This window comes from Strix uralensis, chromosome 14 (genome assembly GCF_047716275.1).
Source record: "Strix uralensis isolate ZFMK-TIS-50842 chromosome 14, bStrUra1, whole genome shotgun sequence".
NCBI classification, from domain to species: Eukaryota; Metazoa; Chordata; class Aves; order Strigiformes; family Strigidae; genus Strix; species Strix uralensis.
This window is the reverse complement of record NC_133985.1, coordinates 1,978,118-2,002,225: the sequence shown is the minus strand read 5'-3', so window position 1 is coordinate 2,002,225 and position 24,108 is coordinate 1,978,118. Positions and strand designations below refer to the sequence as shown.

The 24,108-nt window shown below is 46.2% G+C and overlaps 1 protein-coding gene across 1 annotated transcript; it reads left to right on the top strand.

Moving 5' to 3' along the window:
- The first annotated feature begins 768 nt into the window (after nt 1-768).
- LOC141949936 (uncharacterized) lies at nt 769-23,008 on the top strand. The gene is given in 8 exon segments (XM_074884104.1): nt 769-1,171; nt 1,385-1,594; nt 8,742-8,939; nt 8,942-9,292; nt 18,612-18,679; nt 20,207-20,270; nt 21,026-21,114; nt 22,901-23,008. Coding segments are annotated over 8 exon segments (1,476 nt in total). The 3' UTR covers nt 22,994-23,008.
- The last annotated feature ends 1,100 nt before the right edge of the window (nt 23,009-24,108 follow it).

Genomic DNA, 24,108 nt, shown 5'->3' with positions numbered 1-24,108 from the left:
AGATTGAGCAGCGACATCACGCTCAACAGGGCTACTTTTCACACTTGTCCAAGCAGAGCTCCAACAGAAATGTTCAACCACGCTGGAGCCAGCACCGTTGTTGATTCCTTCTCCCTTCTAGCACAAAACTTGTCTTACTGCCAGTGATGGCCAGTAAGTGGCTACTGGGCTTTTGCAAGCACTAGACGTTGCACATCGACCACGTAGTCTTCTACGCCCAGCTCCGTGTCTAACAACAGATCGGAACGGCTCTGTGAGGTCCCCGCACAGGCCACAGCTACCGATGGTGGCCGAATCGCACTGTCCCTTCCCGCCCCACTGAATCGCTGGTGCCGCTTGCCCTCCCGGTTCCCCGCACGCCGGCGGGACGGGCCCCAGGCTGACTCACGCCCCGTGGGGACAAGCCACAGAGAGCAGAGTGTGGCTCCCGCAGGCTGCGGCCGCCGCCAGCCAGGCAGTGCCCGAGGCCCCGTGCCCGCCGCCCCACGCACCTTCTCCGGTCTGGCCGTTGCTGATCCGCAGGTCGCAGGTGGCCGCCTTCAGCTTCTGGCGGCCCATGATCTGGCGCTTGAGGTCGTTGAGGGAGATGTGGAGGCCGCTGAAGGTGACCGTGTCGTAGCGCAGCTGGGAGGAGAACTGGTCATGGACGCACGGCATGGCTGGGCCCGGCGACGCCTGCTCCTGACAGCGTCCGCCGTGCGCGGCAGGTGGTATCTGCCAGCCCCTGGCCCCCGCCCCTGCCACGCCTCCGGCCCGGGGCCCTCAGCGATGGAGCTGGGCTGCGGTGGCAGCGCCCACCCGGCTCCTCCTGGCAGCCCGGGCCAGCAGAGGGGTGATGGGGAGAGGCCCCGCGGCCCCGGCTCGGCCACCGATCCCGAGCTCAGCCTCCGCGGCCCCGGCTCAGGCCCGTTGTCCTGTCACCCCCTGGGCCTGTCCCTGCCTGGTGTCCTGCCACCCCCTGGGCCCGTGGTGTCCCTCCTGTCACCGTCCCGGCCTTCACCACACAGCATTACCTCCCGCCAGCCCCTGGGCCTGTGGCGTCCCCCCCTACAGCCCTGGGCCCATCACCGCCTGACGTCCTGTCACCCCCCGGGCCTGTCCCTGCCCATGTCCCTCCTGTCCCCCCAGGCTGTCACCACCCGCTGTCCCCTCCTGCCAGCAGCCAGCCAGGGCGAGGCAGCCTGGGGGAGAGGCAGCGGGCTTTGCCATGTGGCCTCGGCTGCCGGCGCTGCCGGGCGGTGAAGGGAGGGGACATCTCGGGGTGCCTGAGAAAGGCCCCGCTCCCCGCGGACGGGGCAGCCCCTTGTTCCCCGGCCGGGGAGGGGCCGCCAGCCCGGCCTGCGCTGGGAGGGGCCGGGGCCGGGCGGGGCCGCGCGCTCTAAAGGGGCCGCCGCGGGGCCTTTCTCCGGGGCTCTCACCGACGGTGCGAAGCCGGGACCCGCCCCGCGCCCGCCCCGATCCGCCCCCGCCGGGACGCGCCGAGCCGAGCCGAGCCGCGGCGGCTCCAGCGGCGCGGGCCGGGGCCCGAGAGCGGCGGCGGCGCTGGCCCTGGCCGTGGTGCTGGCGGCCCGGGGCGGCTGGAGCCGCGGGAACGGTGAGTCGGGGCCGGGGGCGCGGCCGAGGCGGGCGGCGGGGCCCGGGCGGCGGCGGCCCCGCGGCGGGGGGGGCCGAGGCGGGCGGCGCGGGGCGGCCCCGCCGCGCTTTGACCCTCCGTAGCCGTGGGGGGGGCGGCCGCCGCGCCAGGCCGCACCGCGGGGCCGGCGGCTGGGGCGGCTCGGCCGGGGCCTGCGGCGCCGGGAGCGGGGCCCGCGGCCCTCCCGCGGGGAGCGGCTCGGGTCACCTTCGTCCCGGGGCCGGCGTGTTCGGGCCCAGGCGGGGCAGAGCGGGCCGGGAGGGACGGGCTCGGCGGCGGCCGGGAGGAGCTGGGGCGGGACCGGGCCGGGCTGCAGCTCCCGCCGTTTCGCCTGAGGATTGACCGTGCGGCGCCTCCCGACCCGCCGGGACTGTCGCTCGCGGGAGCGGGGAGGGTCCGGCCGTGCCGCCCGGTGCCGGGGCTCAGGGGTGGGGAAGGGCACGGCCCCCCCCGGCCCTGCTGCTGGGAAGGGGCTGAGCGGTGGCACCCGGCCCTGCTCTCCTGGGCCGCTTTCAGCCCCGGCTGCAGTTCCAGACGGGTTTAGCGAGGCGTGGGGCTGCGGGTTTGTCTTTAACCGCGGGAACACTTCGGGGGAGCCGTTCAAATCCACGGGTGTTACGGGGGGTGAAGCTCGGAGGTCGGGATCGGTGTTTGCACGGGGTCTGGTAAAACACCAGACGGGTGTAAAGGTGTTGTGCTGGAGGTGTGAGCTTGTTAAATCCCGGCTGACACGAGTTTAAGCCTTACAAGCTGTTTTGATGGGTCATGTCAAACAAACTTGCTCAGGAAATGATTCTAGTTAGAGGTTTTAAGTTCGGATGATGTTTACAGCTGTTTTTAAATAAAAGTATTTATGTCAGGCAAGCTGCCTGGATACGTAAATCCCCTGTGCCCCAGACAGCCCCATACCCCTGTCAGCTTTCCCTCCGCAGAGGCAATAGCAGTTCCAGTGCAGACAGTGCAGCGATGGCTGGTTTGAGCTGTGGCTGCTGCTCAGAGAACAAAGCAGCAGGTACCCTTAAGACAGCCCCTTTTTCCCAGCAATCGGACAAGTTGCATATTTCAAAAATCGCCCAGTTTCTTCCTCATACGTGTTTTTAAAATTACAAGCCTTGAGAGAGACCCGTGGTACGGCTTTAACCTGGGCGGGTAAGTTCCAGCTGGCAAAGCGAGTCCAAACCTGCCCCTCGCCAGCAGAGACGTGGAAAAGGGAGTTGACATCCAGCACTAATAATAAATACGTCTAGAGCTCTGGTCCAACAGCTCCTAATCTGAAAATGTTATTACTACTCCTACAGTGAAGCTTCTTATTTATTTATCTATTTAAATCATATTTGGCTTTTTGGGTTGCAAGCGTGTTTACGATCTTAACCCCCTAATCTTTGCTGTATTGCTACGTGGTGGGAAAATATACTCAACAATTTATGGATGGAGAAACAGCAGCAATGCACAAGATGTCAAACCAAAGTCTGGGGTGGAATATTTTTATATCATTCACGCAGTGCAAATACTTTGTATTTTGTGGACAATTTGGACGATCAAGGTCCCTAACTGAAAAGGTTTTCAGCCACTCTGATGTTTGATTCCGATTTTTGAGCATGATGAGCTCACACAGCGCTGCAGTGCAGGTGGAGAGCAGCACGCTAAGGCGAAGGCCGGCGTCAGCGGGGCTCGGAATGCACAGACAATAGTGGCGTGAGCAAACAGGTTGTTCCCTGCGCAGCGGAACTAACGGAGTCTGCTTTCTTGCACATTTGTGTCCTGCATTCTCTACAAACATGCCCCAGGATAACGCTGCTCTCCAGTGACAACATTCCCCCCGTCTCTGAGCCAACCGTACGTGGTTTTTCTTGTGCCCTGTACCTGTCTCTTCCCTTTACTCCTTTTAGACAGTATCTGGTAAGAGGCTGGGCAGCATGTAGTGTGTGTGGCTCAGCAGGCAAACTGGGTGGGTGGTTTGAGTTCACATTTAAAGCACCCTTTGGCTGGAGACGCTGAGTTTTTCCTCCTTAACCCATGCCCAGTTTTCATACATCTTTTAGGAATATGATGTGTGAGAACTCTCTTCCTCTTTTACATGTGACTGAAGTTAGTTGTGAGCTCAGAAGTTACTGAGAGGAGTAGAAGCAAGGGTTGAGGAAAGGAAACCTGACCTGTGCATAAGATGAAGATCCATATTTCTTGTTCTGTGAAGAAAAACAGGTTTGTGTTTGGTTTTTTTTTATCACTCTGTAAACATAATGTGACTTCTTGAAATAAATCTCACACGTGACTGATGCATGTCAGGTCATCAGCTGTGGTAGTTAGGGTGGGATTTACCTCCCCTAGTTTTAGGCATCTACCAACTGAGCAGCTCTGGGCTTAGCAGAAAACTAATCAATACAGTCACTAGAGTTTAGAGTACGCTTCTCCCCTTCTAAACTCTTCACCTGAATTTGGGCGCTGCACGTGTACTCCACTGCCTGCTGCTGATGGTGGGAGTTAGAATTCTGGCTGAGGTCTCTCTACTGAAATCGTCAGGTGGGACAAATTCCACTTTGTATTTCTGCAGTAGTAGCCTTTCAAAATAATTTGCTTCTTATATATTAATTCTGGCTCATACAGATTTTTTTGTGCTCCTAAACTCATTAAGAAACTGTTCCCTTGTTCCGCCTCAACGCTGTGTTAATTTTTGGTGCTGAGAGACTCGGTCTAGAATGAAATTTTGCTTCCAAGAGTATCAAGTAGAAAGAGTAAGTGCAGCAGGGCTGGGCTGTATCAGAACTAGGCAACAGCTGTGTCTGTCAGCTCTCCGTGTGCCCTCTTGCTGTGTTAAAAGAGAGGTAGTGCACTAACTGTCTCTCTGAACAGTCTGTGAAACCCATAAGCTCTCTGGAGGTCAATATTGGGGTGACTGTCTTGCAGAATATAAATGATGTTGATATTGGCGACGTGTAAAACCTGTTCCTGCTCCCTCTGAAGTAACGAGGTCTGTTAGTATCGACCTCTGTCCCTTACCCCGAGTGACCTCCCGTGGTCCTGGGACGCTGTCGCTTCACTGCCTTTGATCTGCACGTGGGAAGCGTCGTGTTTTCTGAGGTGGAGAACTGGAGTTTAAAAATTAATATTTCACGATTAGATTTTTGAATGTTTATTAAACTATTGCCCCAGTAGGCTAGAAGCTGTCTTACAGCTGCTCCTAACAGCTTCTCCTAACCTGTCACTTGGCAGGATGTTTTCCTCTCCCAGCAGTTACCCAAGAAACACCCAAAAGCCCTTTTTCCAGCTTCCTAATACCAGTTCTGAAAGTCAGCCTTACACAGAATTGCAAACTTTTGACTTGACCAAAGTGAGTGTAATTTTTCTTAAATAATTTGCTTATTCAAGTAGGCAGCGAACACTATAAAAATGCAGGATTGCCTAATAGCTTAAATGGTTTGTGATCTTTCTGTGCAGTGCTGCGTTATTCTGGTCTTCCTTGATGGTTAAAGGGCCAGAGCTCTGAAGCAGTGAATCCTTAAGGTTTGGTATCCACATGGTTTACTATAAACAAGGCTTAAGTTCCAGCTATTGCCCTGCTTAGAGTCTGTCTTGAAAACCAACCTCTGACATAGATCTGGTTGCTTCATTCGGTACTTTAAGGTTGTTACCAAAGTAGTTTGTTGAAGAGGCTTTGGCATCTTGGGATTTTGTTGTTTGTTTTCAAAAAGCAAGCCTTGGGACTTTTTTTTCTTGGGGGTCTGATGAAACATGTCTATAATGATGTTTTGGGTGTTTTTAAGTTACTTTGAATCGCTTGGTAACTGGGGCTGGAGGAGTGTTTCCTCTCTGGCAGCGTACTGCTGTGCTGCTGGACATGGAGCCTGTTTCTGCTGAAATTTGGGAATTTAGAGATTTTGCCAGTAGTTTGACCAGCAATAGCTTTGGGCCTACTACTGGAGAATCAGTCTGAGGTTTTGATTTTCCTGAAAGCTGATTTATGTGGGTTTTTTTGAGACCAGATTGTCTGCATTATAATTGACTGCTCAACTTTGCTCTCCTCCTTCGGGGATCAAACCTGCGTAGCCTTCATACGGAATTGCTGATTAATTCCCCTGCCCCTGCAGAAGAAATACTGTCAAGAGAAGTTGTGGAAAACCACTTACTGCTTTGCTTAAAACTGCTTCTTGTTGTCTTGGTAACCATAAATTTATGGGGTGGCTTAAGCAGCTTCTGCATGAACAGCAGATACAAACTGCTGAGCAGAACTCAAAAGCATGGAGACACTCCAACAAAAGCAGATTTTCTTTCAGATATTCTTAACTCCTTTCTCTTATCCTTGATCCTTGAGGTGGTTAAAAAAAGCTCAGATACCGTGGTGGTATTCATCACTTAAAAACTAAACTGAAGTAGAACATGAAAAATAAGTCTTAAGTGTAATTTTCTCTAACTGTGGAAAAATCTGTATAAACCCTTTAAATCTTTGTACATTTAGAATTATGTTAGCCTTTTATTCAGTGGTTTATTTCAGAAAAAAACCCTGATTTGCTTTAAATGTCTCCTAAGTTTCTATTCCAGGCTAACGTTGGCATGTGCCGTTGCCTTCCGTGAAGAGGCCTCGTGCAGGAGCCCCCAGTGCTGGGACCCCTTGAGCCCAGCAGACAGTGTGCCAGTTCATGACGTTGCTGTTGCTCCGCTTTGAAAGCAGCAGAGTTGGAATAACTCGGGTCACATCCTGGTGTGCCCGGATGTGTAGAACCTCCTGTTTGGTCTGTGCTGGCAGCACTAGTGACAAATAACGCATTCTGTATGAGAGCTGGTGACAAATATGAAAATATTTCTAAAATGCAAACAGCTGATGGACTGTGGCTGTGTACTTCCAGCTCTGGTAGATTGGTAGGATTATTCAACACTTCAAGATGCTTTGCTGTTTACTCCCAAGCTTCACTTGCCTCTTCTTAGCTGCGCTCCTGGAGCAGGGGGAGCTCTGTGGATTAAGGGCTTGTCTGGGGGACAGCTTGTGGCCAATTTCTAGTGATTTACCTAATCCTAGTCAAAATGATGAAAGACTCAGGTAATTACGTATAGATGCATTTTGTGGCCTTAAACCACAATAAAAGCCTAGAGCTTTTACTCTTGAAAGTAATTCTTAGTCTGTAGAGTTGAGCTGTATTTTTTGCCCTTTCCTTAAGGTCGGCTGTGCACATTCAGATTACTCCAGGTAGTACTTTATCCCGGGATACGGCCGTTGGCACCGCCTTAGCTTGCTGTGTTTGGCCTGTGTGCTCAGCAAGCAGTAGATAAGAAGGAAGATGTTGGCTTTTGCATTTATCAGGCAGCTTTAGCTGCACCGGTGTCTTGTACATTGAATTGCAGTGTTTGAGTTTTATTTGCCCTTCTGTTGTTCCTCCTTTCACGAAGAAACCGCTGGCCTGCCCTGTCACACACTTGCTTCCTTGGAAATACCGACCTTGATTATTTAAAATTAACTATTTAGAGTACTTAAACTGAATCTGTTGCTCTCCCAGTTCTTTTAGCCCACAGTTGGGATGTGCAGCAAGACAGCTTTCTGGCTTACTTCCAGTCTGGCTGCAGTTTTTCATGGGGCAAAGAGGCTGGTGGTGGTTGGTCATCAGATTTCCTTTCGCACTTCCAAAAAGTTGATCTCTGAGGCGCTGTGTGCATTAGCTTTTTCTTCCAGAAAGCAATTTATGAAACGACTTGGATATAGTGACAGAAAATCCCACTGGGCAATAACATTGCTTCAGATCCTGTATTAGTGTTGCCAGATTTATTTTTTTTTTATGGCAGTGGAGCAAATTTGCATAGAATTTATTTTTAAGCCACACAGCAGTGGTCTGTGTAAAACCATGAGGAGTCAGACAATTGTAACTATCAAACATCTGTCTCCACATCAATTTTGTAAGGCCTGATTATTGCTGGGTGAGTTCTTGAAGCTCTGGCATGGTAATTTTGTAGTCGGTGAGCTTTACATACAGTGACAAAAAGAGCAAAGGTCTTGTGCTTTTAATTCTTAGGGGGGAGAGGGGCAGGGGTGGGCTGTCTCAGCTGTAGGCAAAAGAGAGAATCCCTAAAGTGGCTGCAGTCTAAAAAAAAGTAATAATTGAAAAAGCATCCCCCTGAACAGGACAGGGGAATGGTTGTTTTGCAGCGTTGTGTTGCCAAGCAGGTTTGCCTGTCCACAGGCTTCTCCCTTGAACATCAAGGTCCAGCTGTGTGTTTCTATGAAGTTTGGTTTGAAAAGGGTTATCACTGGGACTTTGTGCTATACAGGCATGGGGCCCTGAATTTCTTTCTTGATTTCTTACCTGTGCTTAGAGTTAAAAAAAATATTTCCCTATTCGAATTTTGTGCTTTCCGTCTTTTCCTTTTGCTGGTGCCTGGATTCATATTACTCTGTTCACCTTCATGTAATTGTTCACTTTGCCAGGTCTTTGGGTTACTGGTTCTACTAAATAAACTGACTGGATAGTCAAGGCAGGGAGATTCGCAACCTTGAGGAAATAGTAACAAAAAAACACCTAATCTGAAAAGAATGCTTAGGGCAAAAATTGCTAGTGTAGTAAATGACTGCTGTCAGCAAAGCCTGGGCAGGAGTGTGGGCTGTACTCGTGCGTGTGTATGTCCAGGTTGCTCTGCTCTCTTCCGCGGCACTACCATTTCCTAGCCATTACTCTTTTCCGATCTTCCCCTCCCTGCAGCCATTCTAAATTACTTCCTCGAATCCCCTGGCATTAATTGCACGATCTGAGATGAGGTAGGTGTGCCGCTGGCAAGATCTAAAGAAAACAGACTCTGTTGCGTGGACATCTCTTACTTTTGTAAACGCCAAATGACGTCTAAGAACTGGTGTTACAACAGCTGTCGTGACAGAGGTAACATCCAGAAACTCAAGATGGCAGAAAAATTAGGAAATACCCCTTTGGTCTTATTTTGTAATCCTGTACCAGGGGATGTTCCCCACAGTACATTTCTCAGCGCTTGAAGCGTGCTTTGCTGCAAAGGACCTGGTCGTGAATTCTGAGTGAAGCTAAATATTATGGTGTGGTTGGACAAAACTGTGTATTTAGAAAACTAAACCAATTACATTTTATTAAATAAGTAAATAACATTGTTCTTTGCCTTCCAGTCTGCAGAAGCGTGGACGTTGGCAACAACCTGACCCGGCTGAACACGCTTGAGAGCTGCACTGTGATTGGGGGCCACTCACAAATATTGCTGATGTTTAAAACCAAGCCTGAAGGTTTCCGTGAGCTCAGCTTTCCTAAACTGACTATGGTTACAGACTACTTGCTGCTTTTTCGCATGTATGGCCTGGAGAGTTTAAAGGGGCTTTTCCCAACGTCACTGTGAATCGAGCAGCTCATCTGTTTTTTAACCCCGCGCTGGTCATTTTTGAGATGGTTCACCTGAAGGAGATGGGCCTCTGTGACCTGATGGACATTCCTCGAGGCGCTGTGCGGGTTGAGAAGAACAAAGAATTATGTTGCTTGTCCACGATCGACTGGTCAAGGATTTTAGATTCTGTAGGAGGTAATTACATCGTGGCCGACAAGGATGACAAAGACGAGTGTGGAGATGTGTGTCCAGGAGCTGTGAGAGGGAAGAGCAACCGCCCACCTACTGTGATAAATGGCATTTTCATTGAACGCTGCTGGGCCCGCGATCGCTGTCAGAGAGGTGAGTCTGGGGAGTGGTGTGTGTCAACTGTGGTTTTGCTGTCGGTTTTTCACCTGTCAGACCTGTTGGAGGGCTAATAGGTGTCTATTAACCTGCTACCTTTAAGCACAGCTTCCTAAAAGCAAGGCTCAAAAATTAATGTGAGTCAGGTGAAGACAGGACCTGTGGGATGGGGCTGTTCTAGCAGTTCTTTCACCTGTGTGAATAATGTATGCAAGAGTGTTGTCTTTGGCTTCTTTGGAAAGTTAGGGACTGCCTAAAGCTCACAAGTTTAACTGACTGTGAGCCTATCTGGTATCTTATGTAGTATTTAAAGTGGTATTAGTGTCTCTGGTGGGGTTTGGGTAGGGGATTAAAAGTCCAGATTGACAGAAAGGCTGCAGCAGGCAGACACAGAGAGGGGGAGAAAAGTCTGGTGGAATAAACCCCACTCTGTACAGGTGCAGTTACATTTTTACTGAAACATGACTGCTGTAAGAAGGTGTAAGGCCTGTGGATGAGTGAGCAACGCTTGCACAGAGCAGGAAGCTGGAAGCCAAGTCAGACCTGAAGGGAAAAGGAGAAGGAGGAGAGAGGACCTGGGTGGGGGTTGCCTGCAGCAGGAGTCCTGGGGAGGGTGAAATAACGGGGCTCTGAGCCTGGGGCTTTCTTCAGGGGAGAAGGTGTGTTCAGAAATTCTGCTGCTGCTGCAACCCCTGAGCTCCAGTTCTTAAACTGTATTAGCGTTGCTTTTGATTTCATACAGCTTTGTTTTTTCCAAACTTGGAACTGACCTTAAGTTTAGTTTTAATTATATATTTACTTTGATTTATGTTCAATCTGACTGACAGGGAGCAAAGTGAATTGAGGTAAAACTGACACGTTTGGAGTTGTCTGGCTTCCTGGAGGTGTTGCATGCAAATGAAGCAGCGTGTCCTAAGATGAAATGAGGAAACCTGTGGGCTGGAGAGAATTTCTGGCCAAGCTTTAAAGAGCAACTTGGAGTGCTAAGTGCCAAATTTGAGAAGGAATCCCTACCAGTGTGCCTAAACTAATGAGATTGATGTGGTTTCCCCTCTGATACTCCTCACCCCAAAATCGTCTAGCTTCCTTCTAAAGAAGGTGGTTGTTTTTGTCGCCAGAATAACAGGGTATGAGCAAGAAGATGCAAACATATGTGTGTTCCTTTTTTAAAATGAAAAATAAGGTTATAAGGTATTTTAGTTTGTAAACTCTTCCGGTATATGGTTCAGCAGCACCAAACCTGGCTCCTTATACTTTTGTGTTTTATGTTTTCCACTATTTCATAACATTAAAGATCTAACTGAAACTTTTTCTGTGGCTAGACCATTCATAATGTCCCTCGTTCCTGTGCATTTTCTGGGGCTGTGCTACAGCAGGCTGGAATGCATGGTTTCTCTCCTTTCTATGACCGCCTATTTCCATGAAACCCGTAGGAATGTAAGATTTTTACCACTGGGGCAGGAATCTCAGCTCCTGAGCCTCTCATACAAATTCAGCTGAATTTACTGGAGGATACCCGTGCAGTATCACACGCTCTCTTAGCTTAGTTACCTAAGGAAGCCAAATGGTAAGTCCATTTGACTTGAATTGGAAATTTGAATTTGAAAAGAATTATTATATAAGAGTAATTATATACAGATGCTCCCATCTGGTTTTCTGTGTTCCTTGTAGAAGATTTAGAGAAGCAATGCTCCCACATATTGGTCTGCATTTTCAAAGCACTTAACAAGCCACGGTTCTCTTTGTTTCGCATGTTACGATTTGTACTTTTATTTATTGGTAGCTGGTTCTCGGCAAGCTGCTCTCTGTATTACATTGTGCCTTGTGACACCTGCCTGTATGCCTCTCGAGTTATTTTAACAGCTTGAGTAGTCTTTTAGACTTCTTAGACTTTTTTGAGTAGTCTTTTGAGTAGTCTTTAGGCTTTCAACACAGATGCACACTAGTAACTGTGGTAGAGATTAAGTGGCATTTATTTAGTGAACCTGTTCATCTCCGTTTGCTCTGTTCTCGTGCCAGCCATAACGTATCCTTAGCATGTGTAATTGTTTTCTCAAGATTATTAAGCGCTTGTGTGAATTGTGCTTTGGCTTTCCTCAGCCTGAAGAGTCTCACAGCAGCTCCCAGAACCGAGGGTATGAATGTTGTGAAATCTTTCCCTCTGTATTTTTGCAGCTTACCTGGGAATCTTCAGCAGTTAATTCTGTGCTGAAGTTCCCACCTCTCTGGTTTTAAGTGTATTCTCCTCTTTTAGGTTTGCTCTTTGGCTTTTAACCAATGCTGGAGTGAAATGTATCAATTTCGGTGTCATTTTCTTGGGGGAGGTTTGGTTTTGTGTGTTGTTTGTTTTAACGCAGGTTATTTGTGCCCCTGGTTTGTTTTATAGAACTTGGTGTGGAATGTCCTGTTGCTATTTTTTGTTTTGCATCTGTGGATGGGAAGTTGTTGCTGTCTAAGCTGAGAGCGCTGCTGCCCTGGGACTGTGGGCCAGGATATTGTGTTTGCTGTTTTGTCTACTAGAAAAAATTCTTCAAAAATCTTAAAGAATATGTAAATAATAATTGTTTTGATGTTACAGAGTGTGTGTCAGTTGACAGAGACAAGTCCCAAGCTGTCAGGCTTTTCCAGCCTGCTAAGCTTTGAGTCTTGCTGGAGAAAATAGGAGATGGGCAAGAATTTTGAGGAAGCACACGTGGGAAGGCGGAAAGATGTCACAGGAAGATTAATCCTCCAGGTACTTCTTTGCACAGCTGGCCTTCAGGTGAATGATCAAAACAACTGTTTTATGATAAAAACCATTGACTGATAAAAACAAATCCTTAGGTTGTAATAAGGATCAAAATTTAACAAACCATAACAACAAAAAGCACCCTTGTAGCTGTGAGTAAAACTATGTGCAAAGCTTTACAGAAAAATTCCCCAAATTAACTTTAAAAATTCTGGTCTTGGTCTAAAGGACAAATTCTTTGTTCTGAGGTACAGAATCAAGTTCAATATGAGGTGGCTGATGCCCAAATGACTTTAAAATTAACTACTCCTTACAAATCTCCATGTTCCCTGGAGGTTAGGTGCGCTGAATATTTCTGCCCCTTTTCACAGGGAGACAAATTTCACTGAGTGGCTCTTTAGCAAATTACTGTCAGAAGGCCTGAAGCTCCGAAGCTTCTGGCCTCGCAATCCTCAGGTACCTGAGGGGCAGGAGTAGGTGTGGTGGCTTCTCAATCTTCTTCAATTACAGGCCGTCCAAGGCCCTGACAGTAGCAAAGCCTGGAGTTAGTATCAGTGTGCATGGGGGCATTACACTTAGTGATAACTGGCTGAGGACTCCAGGTTTTGCCTGAAGTTGTGTCAGGTTTGGGGCTTGCATATTAAAGAAGAACAAGCAAGCAAGCAGAGGTTGGGGGTTATTTCTGATCCCTTATGCAGCGCTGAGCTCCCCTGTAATTTGGAACACAAAAGTACAAGGAGCAGGCTTGCTCTGCTTGCCAGAGAATGGCCCAACAGCGGTGTGGTAGGCACTGGGTAAAGTATTTACAGCTCTCGTCGCTCTCCTTGTGTGCACTTTGTGACACTTTTTCCGCTTTTAAACACAGCAGCACTGTTAATCGAACTCCATGTTTTGGTAATTGAGCTTGATTGCCAACAGCTTAGCCAGAGTTCTGCAAGTTGTTTCTACCTGCTTGGGGAATCAGCTGGACTGAAAGGAACTAGGACAATGAAAACAGACATAGTTTTGAGTTTGTTTTTTGTTCCCTACTCTCATCAGAGAGAGATGCTTTGTTCTGCAAGTTCAGTTCCTAAGGGACTTGCTGCCATCGTGTAAACAGCATGTGCACTGCTTAAAATGCATGAAAGGAAGATGTTTCTTTGATCTTTATTCTATCTGGGCAATATTAGGCATACTCCAATGGGAGGCCTCCACTTCTCCGTGCAAGTAGTTGGGGTGACAGAGGAGAGCAGGAGTGCAAACCGTCAAGGGAGAGAAACAGAAAGGTGTAGGTTTGTGAACTGAGAGCCTGTCCGGAGGGTTCGATGGGAGGAGGTGAGGGACTTTCATAGCTGAGGCTTGTAGTCCCAGAAGTCCTGTCCCCCAAAATAAGAGATGATAGTTGGGCTGTCTGACTAACTCCAGCCACGGAGGTGAGGCACCGCATCTGAAGTTATACGGGGATTTGTGTGCCCGGGCACAGGTACTGCGCCGTGTCCTCGGTGTGGTGGCTGGAGAATCTCATTTACAAGGATTGTAACTTCTTAAGAAGATAAAGAGCGAGTGACCAAAGGCATTGGGGATCCATTGCAGTTGATAACTTCCTCCAGGCTTCATCGTATTAAGATGACTTATCTGTAAATATGTTTTTATATATTATATAAATAGAAGTATGTGTGTGTATACATACATATGCATATGTGTATGAGTTCCTCTTAGTAAGTTTTAAAATTTTAAATTTTAAAACCCTGGCTTCTTTGTTGTTATGGTTTGTTAAATTTCTGAATACTGTTTGAAGATTGTGTCACCAAAATGGGATAAAAGAACGTATCGACACCAATGTGATGTAGATAAGCAGACACTCCCTTATTATTTTCCAGGGATAGAGGTCAGCTCCACGCTACTGCCTTTCGGATTGCAGTCAGGGTTTTCCCTAAGGAGGGTAAATAATTACACACATCTTGTTTCATTTTACATGCATATTTGGGTTCGGTTCCAGAGATGGTTTCCCATATAGTAATTCGTAAGGACTAACTGATGTGCCACTTTCTGGTTGTACCCTGATTTACAACAGTGCCAATAGAAGTGTCTGAGGCCGCTTTCAATTAGTTTGTTGACATATTTTGCTAATTTGCTGTTTTAGGTCTGATTTTTTTTTTTCTAATTTTCCACTGGATTGTGGCCTCCATGGTGTATGTAAGTCTTAAGTAATTTGCAGAGTTTTACAAACACTTTGTACTAATTCAGCAACAAAGTGTGGGCCTCTGTCTGAAGAGATCCCAGTCGGGACTCCAAATCTTGGGATTATTTCTCATAGTAACCATTTTACTGCTTCTTTTGCCTGAGTGGTATGACAAGGAAAGGCCTCTGGCCATCCTGTAGAAGTATCAACCCCCACCAGAATGTATTGATACCCATTTTGTCGAGGTAACTCTGAAAATTCTACTTGCTAATAGTCTCCTGGTTCTGTTCCAGATTTGAGTTTACCTATTTGGAGCCTTTTCTTTATTGCTGGGTTATTTTTCAAACACACATCACATTTTGCAATTATCATTTTGGCTAATCCTAGCATTTTGATGATACTACTTGTCTTTTTAGAAGGGTTACCAAAGCCTCTACGCCCCAATGACATTCCTGATGTTTTATCTGAATTATTTCTCTCGTTAGAAGAGGTGGTACTATTACTTGTCCATTAGGTGTCACCCACCATCCAGCTAAATTTTTCCTAGCATTCAATAATTGCCCCGATTTATCATCTTTTTCTGAATATGTAGGTTCCTCCCTTGAAAGAACTACTGTCTTGGTTGGAATCAATGCCATTTGTAATGTCGTTTCTTTTGCTGCTCTTCTGGCAGCCCTATCTGCCAAGTTATTTCCTCCAATTTCTTTTGTATTCCCAACCTGATGTGCTTTACAGTGCATGATTGCCACCTGAGCTGGTTTCTGAACTGCTTGCAAGAGTCGCAGAACTTCATCCTGATGTTTTAATATTTGATCCCTGGGAGGACAATAATCCTCATTCTTTCCACAAGACTCCATGGACAAGTACTACCCCAAAAGCATACTTTGAGTCAGTCCAGATATTTACTTTCTTCTTTTCACTTAATTCAAGAGCTCGGGTTAAAGCAAAGAGTTCTGCCTTTTGAGCTGAAGTGGTGCCAGACAATGCATTTGCCTTTATGATTTAGTTGTCTGTTGTTACGGCACATCCAGAGTATCGAACTCCCTGTTCCACAAAGCTGCCGCCATCTGTGTGTAGCTGCCAGTCGGGATCTTCCAGCGGTGTGTCCTTCAGATCCTCTCGACACATGCTCAGTGGTAGTCAGGCAGTCCTGCTCCAGCTGCCCTTCCTCCTGTGTAGAACTTAGAAAAACTGCAGGGTTTACCAGGTTAGTTGTTTTTAAAACCACATCATCTTGTTCAGTCAGGACCGCCTGGTACTTCATCATTCTGCCTGGGGACAACCGAAGTCCCCCCTTTTGTTCTAAACCAGTTATCACTGTACGTGGGACATAGACTGTTACTGTTCTTCCCAAGGTCAATTCCTGGGCCTCTTGAATAAGCATCACTGTAGCAGCAACTGCTGGAAGGCAGGTAGGCCATCCTTTACTCACAGTGTCCAGCTGTTTGGAAAAGTGTCCAGCTGGTCTTTTCCAACTTCCCATTCTCTGGGTCAGCACCCCTAGTACAAGATGTTGTCTTTCATAAACAAACAACTGGCAATCTTTGGTTAAATCTGGAAGTCCCAGGGCAGGTGCACTCATTAGAGCTCATATTAAGTCTTTAAAAGGCCTGTTTCTGTTGTGGGCCCCATATGAAGGAAAAGTTCTTTTGAGTTTCATACAATGGCTTGGCTATTTGGGCTCTATTTCTGGATACCTTGTACTTGTTTAGTCCAAAAAGAATTTAAAAGTTCTATTGTTACCTTTATGCAGGTGGATCTTTCTTCTGTAGCAATCAGTGTGTCGTCCGCATGTTGCAGAAGTGTCCCGGCTTTGGCCGTGGATCATCCTGTTTCCATTCTTTAAGCTCCTTTGTCAGCTGATTTCCAAAATTGGTCAGGCTATTTTTTTTTTTAAGTCCTTGTCCATGTCAATTGCATTTTTTCTTTTTCGTCTGGTTTGTGGATTTTCCTACTCAAAGGCAAACAATTTTCTGCTTCCCTTCTCCAGAGGCATGCAAAAGAAAGCATTCCTTGAATCAAGCACTGTAAACCACTGATGGGTCTTTTAATGCTGTCAACAATATGTATGGATTTGCTACTCTAAAATAAATGTCCTTAACTATCTGATTCACTGCTCTTAAATCTTGTACTAACCTATATGCACCCGAAGGTTTCCTAACTGGTAAAACTGGAGTATTATATTTAGATTCATATTCCTCAAGGATTTTTTTACTCCAAAAATTTGTCAATCATTTCTTAATTCCCCGTCTAACTTCTGTTTTAATCAGGTACTGTTTAATCCTTACTGGTCTTGCACCCTCTTTCAATTCTATTTTCACAGGTTGTGCTAATTTTGATTTGCCAGGTTCATCTGTTTCCCATACTGTAGGGATTACAGCTAGATCTACTTCCTGTGGAATTTCTTGTTCTTTTACTCTTTCTTGTGTCATCAGGATTTCTCCTGGCTTTGACTCAGGTATTCTTAGGAAGAGTTCCCCTTCCTCAAAAACAATCTGTGCATTTAATTTGGACAACAAATCCCTTCCTAACAAGGGTATTGGACATTCTGGTACGTACAAGAATTCACGTGTAATTATTTTGTTCCCAAATTTTAAATACAGGAGTTGTAGAAATGGCTGTTTTCTTCTTTCCCTGTTGCTTCCCGTATGTTTGCTGTTTTCATTCCCAATTTCCTTTTACAGGTATTCAATACTGAAAATGTCATTCCTGTATCTACTAAAAATTTAACCTCTTTTTCTCCCAGCTTAATTACAACCAGAGGTTCAGCTGGGTTCCCCTCTGGTCCCCTTCATTCATCTGGGATCGTTACTCTTGCTGCCTCTTGCTGACCACCCCTCATCCTTGGACATTCTCGTTTCCAGTGCCGCCCTTTTCTGCAATAAGCACACTGATTTATTCCTAGGGGTGCATTAAAATCTTGGTTCCCAGAATTCACAAATCCTCCTCCAAAGTGCCAGTGGTAGGCCACTCTTCCTGATCTTCCAAAACATATGAAGACCACCAATAATTACAATACTCTATCATTTGACTTTTATGTAAGTCATCATGTATTTCTCCCCAGTGTGTTAACAGACATCCTAATGGGGAAACCTTCGGTACCTTTTCATCCAAAGCCAGATTACTAACGCTCTTACTCTTGAACAAATGTGTTTAGTTTAGATGTCATTTCAAAATATTTTAAAATTCACACACACACAATCACTCAGTCTTCGCTTCGTTCTTCTCTGGCTGCACCCTCGCGGGGTAACAGAACCGCGGATCCGAACTCTGCACTCGCTTCGTACTTATTTGTATGTCTCAATTCACACAAACACCACCATTTTTTTTATATTTTTTTCCAATTTTCTTAAATACCAAAATACAAATGTCAATAGAAACCTATAGCATATAGGTTTTTCCAATACCCAGATTTCTCCAACCCTGCAATAGCTTTTGCTTATGTCTTACAGGCAGAGGCCTCGGCTCCCAAACCAAATGGGTACCCTTTGTCCAACCCTGCGCAGCTTTCGCCGTGTCTGACAGGCACTTCCCAAACCAACCAGATAAGAAGTGTCTTACCAATTCCAGGGGATGCTGCAAAGAGCCTTATGGATCGGGGATCGATGGGTATCCCAGAGAGTTCCTCAGTGCCGGCTGGAACCAATCAGGTCCCCGACTCCTCCTGTCTCTCTCAGCGAGGTGCCATCTGGGTCACCAGAAACTGTCGCCAAAACGGGATAAAAGAACTTATCGACAGCAGTGGGATGTAGATAAGCAGACACTCCTTTATTATTTTGTAGGTGGGCAGAAAGACTAGAAAATATTTGACACTACCAGTTGTCATCCTGTTTTCTCAAGCAGTAGTTAGGGTAAAGAAAAAAAGAGACTGGAGTTTACTGTGCTATTAATGGTTTTATGCATTTTGGGTGAGAGAGGGCTGCTGCAGTTGCTGTATCTGGAAACAGTTCCCTTGTGAAGGTGGAAAAGCGGTCATGCTCTGCTGGTGGTGACGCTCTGACGCTTCTGTGGTGCGATTTGAACTTTCCTGTAGTTCCTTCAGCCCCTACTAATACTCTGTGCAGAAAGGCAGCTGGTCCTCTGGAGCCCAATAGATTGCTGCTGCCTTGAATGGTATCAATCTTGAATTGTGAGGCATGGAAATAACCTCTGCAAATACGAGGAAAGCAGCGCTGTGGTTGGGCGGGGATGAGGCAGAACACTGTTAGTGCATTCAGGAGTGTCTGTGTGAATTGCATTATCAGTGATTCTGAGTCTTATCCAAAACGCTTGAGTATTTGGTGTAAAATCAAGAACAGCACATGCACAACAAGGGTGCTCGCTGAAACACCTGAGCTTACTCTGCATCTCTTCCAAAATCAATGTGTCACTCTTTCTTTCCCTAGGAACTCCCAAGAATAATTTAAGACTTTTTTTGTGTGTTTCAGACTGTGCAGTGAATGTCCATAAGAACTGCAAGAGTTTACTGGCTGAATGCAGCAGCATCAGACCCAAGGTGGGTTTTAAAATTTGTTCTTCTTCTATAACAACAGTGCTTGACATAGAAAGTTTACTTTAGTGTGAGTGTTTTCGTTTACATCAGTACAGAATCTTGCCCTACATCTTCAAGACATTGAATAGTTGTTAGGTTGTCCTTATAGTAATTTATGACAATATATAGGGAAAATAAAGTGAAATGGTTATTGCTGTACTGAAAATTACTTACCACTGCTTGTGTCTGTCAGAAGGGCGACTAACCCTTATAAGGATGCTCAAACCCATCCCTTTTTTTTGGGAGCGTAATTGAATTATATGGTACCTCTGAATTTTACGCCACTGTATTTTAATAGGTTGTGCCATCTTAAAGCTGATGGAAGTGTGAGAGGGCTGGAGGGGAATTTGGTTATAAAGTTGCATATTATTGATAAACTGAGCACTGCAGAATAAGTTCTTTCATTTTTGAACTGTGATGAACTTTATGTCTTGCTAAGCTGTTCATTTTTGATCTGTCTCATCGTGGTGCCTGCGGTTGCATGTAAGGTCACAGGTTGGTTTCAGATAGCTTCTATCTGTTGTTTTTTTTTTCTGGTATTGGTTTTGAAAATCATTTCCTCCCCCTTATAACTAATGATACTTGAGGGAGTTCTCGTTAGTTCTAACCTGCAAGTGTTGATGATGTCAGAGGCTGGCAGCAGATGAGGGAGTGCTGTGAGGGGGAGCAGAGCGAGCAGAACAGCTCAGAGCTGGGCTCTCAGAGGTCCGAGGAAGAGCTTTCAGCCCTTGGGGATTTAGAATGTAACTCTTCAGAGGGCAGAAATGTTCTTGTGGGGTTTTTGGTATGTACTTGTAACCCAAAACATCCGCTTGCTCTGATGCTTTCATTTCCATTCGTTACCGTCTGCCAAAGTTCCGTGGTTGAATCAGCCCTGACAGACCTCTCCCGAGGAGAGCAAAGAGGGAGCGGTGGCACAGAGTGGTGTGAGGGATGAAGTCAGAAATGAGATCCTCAGAGTGAAGCAGGACTCCCCAAAAGCCTTTTGTTACAGACTATAGTACTTAAGTTCTTTGCACCTTTGATAAATTCTATCTCAGTGAATTGTAATATCCTGGTGTTGTAAGAACGAGAAAGTTGTACAGGTTACCAAGGATGCGATTTTAAATAGGCAGTCTAACTTTTTGTTAGCCAGCTGGGTTAGTTTAGTTCGTATTGATGTAAACTAAATGGTGACAAAGTTACCTTTACTACCTAAAGGGTTTGCTTTCATCTAGTAAATATTTATTATCATAGCTTTAATTCAGCTGTAACTTCATTTTTGGTTCTATTTCAGTCTGATTTATACTTGATAGGATTTTTATACAGAGTGTTGATGTCTATATGCCATTCTGGAATGTGAAAAGATCAAAACTGTTACTGTGTGAAATCTGTTATATTTTCAGTGTACAGCTTCCCTTACAGTTAGTGCTGTGTCATAGGAGAAACATGATTCATTTTGAACTGAAAGTTTGATCTGTAAGTGTAAGAATATTGTGTTTGTTCCTGTAGCAGAAAGATTTGCAGCACAGACCTTCTGGATCTCCACAAAGTTCAGCCCAGTGCATTTCCCCAGGTTTGTTCTAAAGAATGATTTCTGTGCTCAAGGCTTATCTGTTGGATTGTATTTTTTTCTTTAACGTGCTTTAAAGGCTATACACGGTGTGTTATTGAAGCACAGAAAAAGTCCCTTTTAATAAGATGGCTTCATTCTTTTTTTCTACTGGGTATGGCTTAGAGGCTCCTAGCAATCTCCTGTGTGGTTTTGTCTTTTTATGTTTCCTTATACCTTCTTGCTGTGTAACCTCAAAATATCATGGTGAAAAGGGATCAATAAGCTAGTTTTTCACTGATTGTCTGTTCTCTGGCCTCTGAAAAGACTAGAACGGTGAACTTTGTTTTACATCAGATTTTCATAATTGTCTATTTAAAACTTGCCTGCAGCTAGTGGTTGCTGGAAATCTCTACGACAAGCTAGCACTAATGGTCTGGACGTAAATCTTTGTTGCAACAAAGTGGGAAAAGAGACCTGGGAGAAAAAAAACCAAGAAGAAAGAACAGCTCTATTGCAGCATAGGCTTTGAAATAGCTTTTTGCTGCTGGAAAAGACCATCACGGCCACAGGTGTATAATTGAAATGGCATTTTAATTTGTAGACGTTGCAAGGTCTGCACTAACAGAACAGGCTTCTTGGCTCTCAGGTGACCGACGGGAACTAGAGCAGAATTACCTGCTGCCCTGCAGATGGTCCGTTTGGTTGCTTTGGCTGTAAGAAACAAGCTGACGTGAATCTCCAAGTATTGCTGTGTGTATTTTGTACGTTTTCGTTAGGTACCATTCGACTTGCAGTGCAAGGTGTACTTCTTTATGAAACGGCTCTTACCAAGAGGCAGTGCAACGGGAGTAATTGTTATAAGAAGGTAAGTGGCTGTTCGTGTTATCGAGAGTGGTTTTGTGCGTTTAGGGGAATGTGCAGAGGCTAAAATAGGAAACAAGAAGGAAAATGAAAATAGGAAAAGTTGGCTGTAGGGCTTGTTGTTGAAACAGCTCTGTGGTATGGTCTGGTGTGATGGGTTAACAGCGATAGGTAGGGCCTCTCAGCAGTGTGCGGGCAGTGCTAATGGATCTCAGAAGATGGCTTTTGGTTGGTGCAGACTCTGCTAGGCAGCCAGTACTTATTTTCCACAGCCGAAAGCAGAAGCTGGAAGGGAACAGCTAATAGCATGGGCACTGGTTGTCTTTACCCACAGCGTGACACTGCAGGCTGCAGTGCCCAGCAAAAAAAGCCAAGGGTATCGTATCAGTGTAAGAGAAATACATTTTAAGAAAGGTATAAACTGTGGTGTTTGCATCCCCTCCATCCCTCTCCCCACGTTTTGTCTCTGGAGAGTTTTAGATTTGGCCTAACGAGAACCGGAACTTCATGTTCTTGGCTTGTGGAGTACAGAAGGAGAACTTCATGGCTGATGATTTCAATACTTCTCCAAATGGAAATGGGAGGACATTTGTTATTAAGCCTTTGTTTAAGAAATCTGCCTTTACAAATCTTGCTACTGTCTAATTAGTGTCCTCCTTCAGAACAATGGGCTTGGAGCTCATCACTTAGCTGTTTCATTGAGCAAGGTGGAAGTGGAAGGAGAGATAATTGTTAGTGGAGGTACAGACTAAGAAAGGGGAACTTTTGGGGGTGAGTAGACACCAGTGCTTTTACAAGAAAAGTTGTAAATTAGCGATGCATAAACCTTGGCTGGGAACTGGGGACCCTCTTGAACTGCTGCAGCAGCGTGGTCCTGAAGCAGCCTCCCAGACACTGTGCTGGAAGAGGAGTTTGGTCGGGGTGGAAGACAAAGCTTGCGTGCAGTGGAGGGTCCTGGGCTCAGGGGTCCGTGAGATCTTGTCCACTCCCATGTCCTTAAAAGCACTTTGCAAAAGGGGCAGCTGCAGACCTTGTCAGTGATAAGTTTTAAAGATCGTCTGGCTGATTCTTCATCTTTGACTTCCCTGAAGTTCCTTTTTTAAAAGGATGTGTTTTGTCTCCTGCTCCTTATCATTCATTACAGACATTAGTGCTAAATAATTGTATCCCTTTTTCAGAAGTCTATTACAGGCTTCCATGTATTGTGTAATAGTGATTAAAGTTTTAAATATCTTTCCAGTTCACAGACTGTCTAGATTTAAAAAGCATTTAAAGCTGCTGTATTAAAATGAAACTTAGCCGTGGTATCTGTTATGTTCAGTGTGTGTGCATGCAGATATCAATCACTGTGTAGCAATGAGCATTGCAAAGAACTTGGGGGTTTTATGTGATCTCAGATTTTTCTTGTTTGCCATGAAATGTCCTTGTACGGTAGGGTGTGAATAATTGCGTGTAGGTTCTGGTGTTGTACTAAAGGAGCAGCTACTTTGCAATTTCCACACTAAATGGGCACAGTAGGGACCAATTTCCTGCCCTTCAGACCTGCTGATTTAGCCAATACGGCAAGTGAAGTGGCAGCTTTACATTTCTAGAAGGATCACAGGTAGTATATAAACAGTGCATCTCTGGGGCCACTTCAGTGTGCCCAGTCTGAGGGCAGCCGGGAGTGAGCATGGGGAATACAAATTCAAAAAGCAGCGGCAGAAGCAACACAATTCCAGGGAGACAATTTAATAAGAATTGCAATTGAATGTGCTTGTGGTCTAGATGCATATTCTGTATCCCTCCAGAGTGAAATAGAAACAGATGCTCATGAGTTTGAAGCAGAGTGTTGGAGTGCTGCAGCGGAACAGTCTTGCGCAAAAAGACAAAAGACCTTATAAAAAGGCGAGATGTCATTTATGGTAAGAGTATTTTTTGTCCATCCCTCCGTCCGTCTGCAGCTCGGCTCCAGCCGGAGTTTGTATCCTCAGGCCTTAGCAACCTCTCTCCCCCCAGGACTTGTGCTGCGACCCCCTGCACGCCCGCAGCCGGGAGGAGCGGGGCTGGTGGGACCCGACCCCCTCTGCCCCCCGGGAAAGGCTCCCCTGGACACCCGGGTTTCAGGCAGCGACTGGCAGGTGGCCGGGCTGCCCCAGGCTCCAGCGCTGCAGGGAGCAGCCTGCGCCCAGCCTCCAGTCAGGCCCGGCTGCCCAAAGCGCACGTGCGCCCAGCAGGGAAAATCCCAATCCATGTTCCTGAAAGTAAAGCTTTGGATGCCCAGGTCTTTATGTTCCAGAGGCAAGCAGAGTTACAGCAGGTACCTGCAGGAGTAGAAGGTGCTGTGATTCCTATTGTATGGGCCGGAGGAGTCCCGGGAAAATCCAAAAGAGCAGACCCAGTAAGAATTGACCTTAAACCAAGATCATCCCCGGTAAGAATTAAACAGTGTCCTCTAAAGCTAGAAGCTGGAAAGGGGTTGGTGCCAATAATTGAGAAATTCTTAAAGTATAAGTTACTAGTGGAGTGTGAGTCAAAACACACACACCCCCCCCCCCCATTTTGCTGGTTAAAAAGGCCGATGGTAAGGATTGCTGGTTGGTCCAGGACCTGAGGGCAATAAATCAGATAACCCAGGATATTCATCCTGTAGTGGCAAACCCAGACACATTGTTAACTGGAACAGCAAAGTACATGGGGATTCCAACGCCTGATGGTACCCCCTTATACGATATCACCATTGCTGGAGGCCAGAGCTATGGACAGATTACAGTGAGCGCAGCCTTTCAGCGGGGCAGTGCTAAGATGACTACTCAACAAGAAATCCAAATGGAAGAACCACCACAGGTATCCTATAACTGTGCTTGCATACAGCGATGTCATCTGAATGATGCAACTCCAGACTGCACAAACAACAATACTATAGCTGTAGGACTAGCCAAGGGCTGTAACAGTTACATGAATTCTGTAGACAGCCAATTTGATCTAGCCCTGTTACATAGATTTAAACCCTCAGTTA